Here is an 8,642-nt window from a genome sequence, read left to right on the forward strand (position 1 = left end):
GCTCGCTAATGTTTGTGTGTAATTTGTTTGCAGGTGCCATGCCCAATGCTCGTGATCGGGTGCTGAAGCTAGCGAATCAGGTCGGCGCTCCTGACCGGGTGCCCAAGAAGAAGAAGAAAACTGTGGCCCGTGTCTTGGAGACTGCTGGCAATGCCGGGGCCGGTCCCTCGCAGGCGGCGAGCGTGATTCCTTCCTCTCCTCCTCGATCTAACCCGATCGACATTCCTGATAGCAGTCCGTCGCCAGCGGCTTCTCCCCTCCATAAACGGAAGCGTCCGGCTGGGCCTCTCACCAGGTCGTCTCTAGGAAGTCCGAATGGACCGGGCAGCTATCTTCTACCTCCCTGCTATGTGGAACGGTCGTTCTTCAAGGCCGAGGAGTCGATTGCTGTGCCTGCGCCTGAGGCCAAGGCTATTCTGGACCAGGATGCTGCTGCCCGGAGAAAAGATCTGGCCAGGGATATTGCTGCTGTCATCCGGGTGATGGAGACGGCCATGGTTTTGACCGACACTTCGGTCTCCACTGCCTCGCTGGAGGATGCCCTTTTGCAGGTTCGGACGGAGAAGGAAAGACTATCTAAAGATCTGTCGGACTACAAAGAAGAGCATCGGCTGCAGGAAGGGCTGAGCCAGAAGCTGGAGGAGGTGGAGAAGGAGAGGGACCAGTTGAAGGCTGCTAAGGCGAGCTTGGAAGAGCAGGTGGTCGACCATCAGAAGCTGACCGAGGACAACGCTGGCCTACGGGCTCAGGTTGAGTCTCTCGAGGGAAAGGTCCGTCCTCTGGCAGATGAGACCGAGGAGGAACGCGCCCTTGGTTCGCGCGGTGAGCTGCTAGGGCATCTTCGGACTCTCAACCAAGATCTCGTGGCCTGCTTCAAAGAGGGTTTCGACAATGCTGTCGAGCAGCTCGGGCTTCTGAACCCTGAGTTGGTGACAGCAGGGTCGGCCTATAACTGCTGCGTCCGGGATGGTGAGATTATCTGCCCGTTTGAAGCGGAGGAGGAGCTGGGGGGAGAAGAAGAAGAAGAGGATGAAGAGGTGCTCCGAGCGGAGTCTTAGTTTATTTGTTTTTCTTTGATTTTAGTTATCATGGCCTGCGTGCCTTATGTATTTTGGCCTTCGGGCGTTGTAATATGGCCTTCGGGCGTACTTGGCTTCGGCCACTCTTATCGTTTTTAATGTATGAATATTTTCGTTATCATTCATTGTGCTCGTTTGTGTTTGATACTTGTTTGTATGAATTCGTACTCTGCTCGACTTTGTTAATCTCCTCGGTTTAGGGAACCGACGGAGTGTCGGGCTTTGTGCCCGTGGGTATCGAAGCCCGGGTCCGTTGTTCGAACCCTGGTCCCGAGGCTTGGGCCCTCCCATCGCGAGCTGGGTGCCCTGCCAGTCCTGGTACTTCGACGTTGAGTCTTGGTCAAGATCCCAACCGTCGGGGAGGGTTGTGTTTGTTATGTGCCCCCGGATCGTTCCCGGGTCTCGTGGTTCCTCCCTGGGGTTTTGGGGACGAAGAGCGTGGTCGTACCTGCCACGTCTCCCCGTGGTGTATTTAGCTGTGGTGTATTTAGCTGTAATATTGTCTAAGTTTTTCTGCGTTCCATGGTCGAGCGAGTTGTTCTCCTTGTAGGTTTTCTAGGTAATAGGCCCCGTTGCTCGTTTTGTCGCGGACGCGGTAAGGGCCTTCCCAGTTGGCCGCCAGTTTGCCCTCTCTCGGGTTTTTCTGGTTTCTTCTGAGGACCAGGGTGCCGACCTGGAACTCTCTTTTTATGACTTTCGCGTCATGGCGTAGTGCTATTTTTTGTTTGAGGGTTGTTTCCCTGAGAGCTGCTTCGGAACGTATCTCCTCGACTAGGTCGAGCTCGGCTCTAAGGGTTTCATCGTTCATTTCCTCGTCTAGGGGCTCCTCTGTCCTCCTCGTTGGCGCCCGTATCTCCACCGGGATGACTGCCTCGGTGCCGTAAGTTAGTCGGAACGGGGTTTCCCCGGTGGTAGAATGTGGTGTCGTGCGGTAGGCCCATAGCACGCTATGTAGCTCCTCGACCCATGCCCTCTTTGCCTCACCGAGTCTGCGTTTGAGGCCACGTAAGATTACCCTGTTGGCCGCCTCTGCTTGCCCGTTCGTCTGCGGATGCTCGACAGACGTGAAATGCTGTGTGGTGCCCAGGCTGGCGATGAAGTCCTGGAATCCTCCGTCCGTGAATTGTGTCCCGTTGTCTGTGACAAGTGCCTGGGGTATACCGAACCGAGCGAGGATGTTGCGTTTGAAGAACCGGAGAATGTTCTGCGCGGTTATTTTAGCCAGTGCCTCCGCCTCGATCCATTTGGTGAAGTAATCCACCCCGACGATGAGGTATTTATTCTGATATGATCCGGTGACGAAGGGTCCGAGGATGTCCATGCCCCACCACGCGAAGGGCCATGGGGAAGACAGTGATTTGAGGTCGTTCGGGGGTGCGAGGTGCATGTCGGCATGTCGTTGGCATTTGTCACATCTTTTGACGTGCTCTTTCGAATCGTTTTGCATGGTCGGCCAGTAGTAGCCTGCTCGAAGGGCTTTTCGTGCGAGCGATCGTCCGCCGAGGTGTTGAGCGTTAATTCCCCGGTGTATCTCTCCAAGTATGTCGGGGACTTTCTCTTCCTCGACGCATTTGAGTAGTGGGATGGAGAATCCTCTCCGGTAGAGTTTGCCTTCGAGGAGTACGTACGAGCATGCGCGTCGTTTGACAGTGGTCGCCTCTTTCGGGTCAGCCGGGAGTTCGTCTCGTGTGAGGTAATTGTAGATGGGTGTCATCCAACAGCGGGCATCTCCAATAGCGTTGACCTCGAGTGGAGGCGGTAGTTTGTCGATGCTGGGCCGAGGGAGAATTTCTTGGATTACTGATTTATTCCCACCCTTTTTCCTCGTGCTGGCTAGTTTCGAGAGAACGTCTGCCCGTGTGTTGTGCTCGCGGGGTATGTGTTGAACTTCCCATTTTTCAAATCTATCAAGTTTTTCTTTGACGAGGGACAAGTACTCGAGGAGGTTGTCGTTCTTGGTTTGGTATTCTCCTCGCACTTGTGAGGCCACGAGCTGGGAGTCGGTGGATATTTTTACCTCTTTTGCTCCCAGGTCCTCGGCTAACCTCAGGCCTGCGAGGAAGGCTTCGTATTCGGCTTGGTTGTTTGATGTTGGGAACGCTAGCGCTAATGATACCTCTATCAGGATCCCTTCTTCATTTTCGAGGATGATCCCGGCCCCGCTGCCTGATGTGCTAGAGGCGCCATCGACGAAGATCGTCCATTTGTGGGCGCTTTCTGCTGGAGTCGGGCAGTGGGTCATCTCCGCGACGAAGTCGGCCAGTGCCTGAGCTTTCAAGGCTTTCCTACTTTCGTATTGTATGTCGAATTCGGAGAGTTCTAGTGACCATTTGAGCATCCTCCCGGCCATATCCGGGCGCCCGAGCAGCTGTTTGATTGGCTGGTCGGTCCTCACCTTTATCGTGTGTGCGAGGAAGTAATATCGTAGTCTCCTCGCTGTGTTGATGAGGGCCAGGGCGACCTTTTCGATTTGCTGATATCGGAGCTCGGGGCCTTGGAGTGCTTTACTCGTAAAATAGATGGGCTTTTGTCCTTCGTCGGTTTCTCTTATTAGAACGGCGCTGACGGCCTCGGTTGCCACGGATAGGTATAAGTATAGGGTTTCCTGTTCTGATGGCCGTGATAAGACCGGGGGTTGGGACAGAACCTTCTTTAGATGGAGTAACGCTTGCTCGCATTCATCGGTCCAGTCGAAGGTAGCCTCTTTGCGAAGGAGTCTGAAGAATGGCAATGCGTGCTGGGCGGACTTGGCGATGAAACGGGAGAGTGAGGCGAGCACTCCATTGAGTGACTGGATCGATTTTTTGGTTTTCGGGGTCGGAAACTCCGAGAATGCCCGGCATTTGTCGGGGTTGGCCTCTATCCCTCTATCGGTGAGATAGAAACCGAGGAACTTGCCTGCCCGGACTCCGAACGTGCATTTTTCGGGGTTGAACCTCATTTTACACTGTCTCGCCTGCTCGAATACCTTCGCAAGGTGTCGAGCATGGGTTATCTCCTCGTGTGATTTGACGATCATGTCGTCCATGTATACTTCGAGCATGTCCCCTATTTCGTCCTTGAAGACTTTGTTCATCATGCGTTGGTATGTAGCGCCAGCGTTCTTGAGCCCGAACGGCATCACGTTGTAATAGTAATTGCCCGTTGGGGTCATGAACGCTGTGTGTTTCTTGTCTGTGGGCGACATAGGGATCTGGTTGTATCCACTATATGCGTCCATGAAGGACAAGAGTTTAAAACCTGCAGAGTTGTCAACGAGCATGTCTATATTAGGGAGGGGGAAAGCATCTTTCGGGCAAGCCCTATTAAGATCAGTATAATCAACACACATACGCCATTTTCCATTATTTTTCTTAACGAGGACTACATTAGAGAGCCAGGTTGTGTACTGGGCTTCAGAAATAAAATTTGCCTCTAAGAGGTCTTTTACAGCTCGCTCGGCAGCCTCTGCCTTTTCGGGCGATTGCTTGCGTCTACGCTGTGCTATGGGCTTGGCTGCCCGGTCTAGAGCTAGCTTATGACACGCGATCTCGGGGTCCAGCCCGGGCATTTCTGCGGCATTCCACGCGAAGAGGTCGGAGTTCTCTTTGAGGCATGCTACTAGCTCTTCTCTTGTTTCCTCGGGTAGTCCCTTACCTATCTTCACCGTCCTTTCCGGATCGTCCCCAAGAGGAATGAGTTCGAACTCTCCGTCGGGGATTGGTCGGACCGGGTGTCCGAGAGAGCGTTCCTTGGGGAACCTCCCCTCTTCGGTCTCGTCCAGCCCGATGCGACAGTCGAGGTCGATGGCGTTGACTCCTCGGGCAGGATCCCCGGTCCTGAGTTTTTTGTTGTTGCAGTTGCTCTTCGTGCTGACTACGGCCTGTCCTTTTACTGCGGCGTCGTAGCATCGCCGGGCTGCTTCGATGTCACCATGGATGGTGACCACACGTCCCAATTTGGTGTAGTATTTCATCTTTAGGTGGACGGTGGATGGGACCGCGGTGAGTTCGGCCAGTGTCGGGCGTCCAAAGATGCAATTGTAGAGAGACGGACAGTCTACGACCAGGAATTGGATTTTGACTTCCCTGGCCGTTTCTTGTTCGCCGAAGGTGACGAGGAGCTCAACATATCCCCACGGTCTGGTTGTTGCTCCGTTGAATCCTTGGAGATCTGATCCGACGTAGGGGGCTAAGTTGGCCTTGTCTAGCTTCAGAGTCTTGAAGAGGTGGACGTACATGATATCCACTGAGCTGCCTTGGTCGACCAGGATGCGTCGTACGTCGAATTGGGCCATCTTTGCCCTTATCAATAGTGGGATGCCCGAGTTCGGGGATCCGCCCGGGAGTTCCTCCAGGAAGAAGGATATTGGGTTGGATTTTCCCCGGTATTTTGTCAATGTCGCTTTCTGCTCGGGGGCAGTCAGTAGGAGTTCGTCGAACTTACGTTTGACGGAGAGGGCCGCGGATTCCCCGTTAGTTCCTCCTCCTGATATCACCAGTGTGGTAGGGAAGTTTTCCCAGGGGCTGAGTGCAGTGATCTTGCCCTCGGGCAATGGTTCGGGGAGGAAGAAATCTTCCGGTCGTGACACGCAGAGGGCCACTTGATAGGGAGAGTTGTCAGGGGGTGTGTCTTCCCGGGGTCTCTTCTTCTCTGGCTCGTCGTGTCTGGGAGCTTCGTTCTTCCTCGTATACTGCTTCAGGTGCCCCTCTTGGATTAAAATTTCTATCGCATCCTTCAGGTGGACGCAGTCTTCGGTCACGTGCCCGTGACTTCTGTGGAACCGGCAGTACTTTGATTTGTCGGTGTGGGGCTTTGGTGCAGACGGTTTTGGGAACCTGACCCTGCCCTGCTTAAATTCAGAGTTGATACATTCTGCGAGGATACGCTCTCGAGGAGCTGTCAGTAAGGTGTACTCGCTATATCTGCCCGCGGGGCCTCTTCCTTCCCGGAGCTCGCGAGGTCTTTCTTCCCTTCGTTTGTCTCCGTTGCGACGGGAAATGCTCGTGTCCTCGCGTTTTGAGTGCTCGGTCTCCCCAGCGTTACGTCCGCTGCGGGCATTGTGTGCCACCTGCTTTTCCTCGTATCTGATGTAGGCCTGGGCTTTATGCAGGAGCTCGTTTAAGGTGCGGGGAGGCTCGATCCCTACGGCTCTGCTAAGTTCGCTGCCGGGCAAGAGACCTCTCTCGAGGAGATACTTCTTCATATGCTCGGTGGTATCTACCTCGACAGCTTCCTGGTTGAATCGCTCGATGTATGAGCGCAGTGTTTCATTCTTCTTCTGCACTATGGCTTCAAGGGTCGTCTCAGTCTTGGGGTGACGACGGGAAGCTGTAAAGTGCCTGGTGAACATGGACCTCATGACTCTCCATGACGTAATGGACTCAGGGGCCAAGCTTTTGTACCAAGTCATGGCCCCTTTCCTGAGGGTCGTCGAGAACAGTCGGCATTTGAGGTGCCCGGTTATATCATTGCGGTAGTCGAGCATCGCGTTGACGTTGTCGACGTGATCGTCGGGATCTGTAGTCCCGTCGTACACAGCTAGATTTGGTGGTTTCTCCATGCCTTTGGGGAGCGGGGCTTCCATTATTGCCCGAGATAGGGGGCAATGCAAATCTTCCTCGTCGCTCCTTAAGGGAGACAGTTCGTTGTTGTCGGGGCTGTGTCCGCGCCTTGGTGATGTTCCCGCTCGACCACCGTCACGACGGGCGCGTGCCCTGCTGACGTGGGGTTCTGGAGAGCGACGTCCTCGCTTCTTCGTTGGCTCCGAACGTTGTTGTATCCTACTCACCGGCTGGGGTCGGGCCTCTTGTCGTTCGGCTTCGAGGGCCATGATTCGTTCGTGCTGCTGGTGGAGCATAGAACCGGCCTGATTGAGGGCATTCACCATGGCAATCATTACGGCGTCTCCTTCAACGGGAACGGGAATGGGATGAAATGTCTCTGCCCCTAAATTGTGGGCGTGAGAGGCATCCCCGTTGTTTTGGGGCTCTGGAGACGGGGTGGATGGATGACCGTCCCGAGCGTCCGTTTCATGGGATGGCGGGCCGTCGTCCATATTGTAGTTGACGAGGGGACGGCTGTGATCGCTATGTTGTTCTCCGGCCATGTTGGAAGGACAGAAATAAATGAGCTTTTGATCCTCGTTTGATGAAGATGGGGATAGCTGGTTCCCACAGACGGCGCCACTGATCTTACCTGATCAGGAGGGCCTTCCAAGGTCTTGGTGAATGGGCCAGAGAATGAAATGAGAGGGGGGTGTACCTGCAAGGTGCTCCAATGCTTAAGTCAGAAAAGGTACAGAATGAGGTTATCAGAGTGTGAGTTAGAATACCTGCCCCTTTGCCATGAAAGGGGTATTTATACTGAGCCCCCAGCGCTGGGCCAAGGCTCCTAATGGGCTGGATTAGCTAGGCCCAAGGAGGAGCTGCCAGGGGACGCGTCAGAAGCGTTAAGACCTAGACCAAGGTCTGCCCCCTGGTCCAACTGCCCCTATCCCTAAGGAGACAATATAGGGGAGTTGGGTGACGTGGTAAGTGAGATGCCGTTATGGCTCTGCCCGACACAACTTAGGTGTCCGCGACGTGGGTTGACGATAAGTGGATGGAGATCATATGAGGAGGGCCCGGTCGTTGCCCGACACGTATTTAAGGGGCCGGGGAGACGTTCTTCGGGCGGACGGTCGTTCACCTGACGTGTCCTCGTGGTCGTTTGGACATGGACTTGGCGAGCATTGGGCCGTGCCGTGCCTAGTGTCATGGCCCAGTCCAGAACAACATGCCTCCATGTCAACTTGTGTTTAGTATGTAGAGCAAACTCCAATTACATTGGCTTTGAGAGCTTAGGCTAGAAGCCTATGAGAACTCCAGAATCTATAACAAGAAAACTAAGCATTTTCATAATAAGAAAAACATAATAATAAAAATATTGGGAAGTGACACCCGAGCCATGTTGCAAGAACTCCTAATTAAATTACCTAAATTTAGATACAATAAGATTATAAAGGGGTTTTTCGATTTTTGACAGTTTTAAGGAAATTCAATAAAAATGCATGAGTAAAAATTAATTGATTTTCTGAATCAAAAACTTGGACTATAGATTAAATTAAGAAAGTGTAAATTAAATTTATGCAAATTTGAGTTCATATTACCAAATGAAGCATCATGGTTGACACTGAGCTATAGTTCAACAATCAAGCATCATAAAACTTTAACCTATAAATTATGCCTTAACGAATCGAGTTTTATCAAAGTAAATCCTATGAATTCTATCAAAATTCAAATTAAGCATTATAATACAAAAAAGAAATAGATGGGAAAGGAATAAAAATGATGAAACTAAAGAAATAAAATAAAAATCTTAAGTCTTGATGAATTGATGAAACAACATATTGAAGGAAAAGTTTAATCGCCCATGTGAGGTTCTCTTGTTACAAGTTTCGTGTTCCCAATTATATAAATCATATTCCTCTTCTCTGATTTCTAAAGCGAGAATAAACATAACAAATTTTTGGTTTTTAAGAGAACCAAATCCGAAAACATAAAATGACCCAACATAAAACATAAAATAAACTTTCCTTTAAAA

General features: G+C 52.0%; 1 protein-coding gene across 1 annotated transcript; it reads right to left on the minus strand.

Moving 5' to 3' along the window:
- Positions 1 to 1,566: 1,566 nt before the first annotated feature.
- LOC127137408 (uncharacterized) lies at positions 1,567 to 7,167 on the minus strand. Its single transcript, XM_051063872.1, has 2 exons — positions 3,196 to 7,167; positions 1,567 to 2,229 (listed from the first exon to the last, which is right to left on the minus strand). Exons 1-2 carry the CDS (start codon positions 7,165 to 7,167, stop codon positions 1,567 to 1,569), a joined length of 4,635 nt encoding a protein of 1,544 aa, XP_050919829.1.
- Between the last annotated feature and the right edge of the window lie 1,475 nt (positions 7,168 to 8,642).

The sequence above is a fragment of the Lathyrus oleraceus genome, chromosome 4 (genome assembly GCF_024323335.1).
Source record: "Lathyrus oleraceus cultivar Zhongwan6 chromosome 4, CAAS_Psat_ZW6_1.0, whole genome shotgun sequence".
NCBI classification, from domain to species: domain Eukaryota; kingdom Viridiplantae; phylum Streptophyta; class Magnoliopsida; order Fabales; family Fabaceae; genus Lathyrus; species Lathyrus oleraceus.

Excerpts from the sequence above, each read along its gene's own strand:
- LOC127137408 (XM_051063872.1), bottom strand. The coding sequence starts at position 7,167 with ATGGCCGGAGAACAACATAGCGATCACAGCCGTCCCCTCGTCAACTAC. Across the intron at positions 2,230-3,195 it reads AAGAAGGGATCCTGATAGAG|GCACTTGTCACAGACAACGG; the intron begins GTATCATTAGCG and ends GGTATACCCCAG.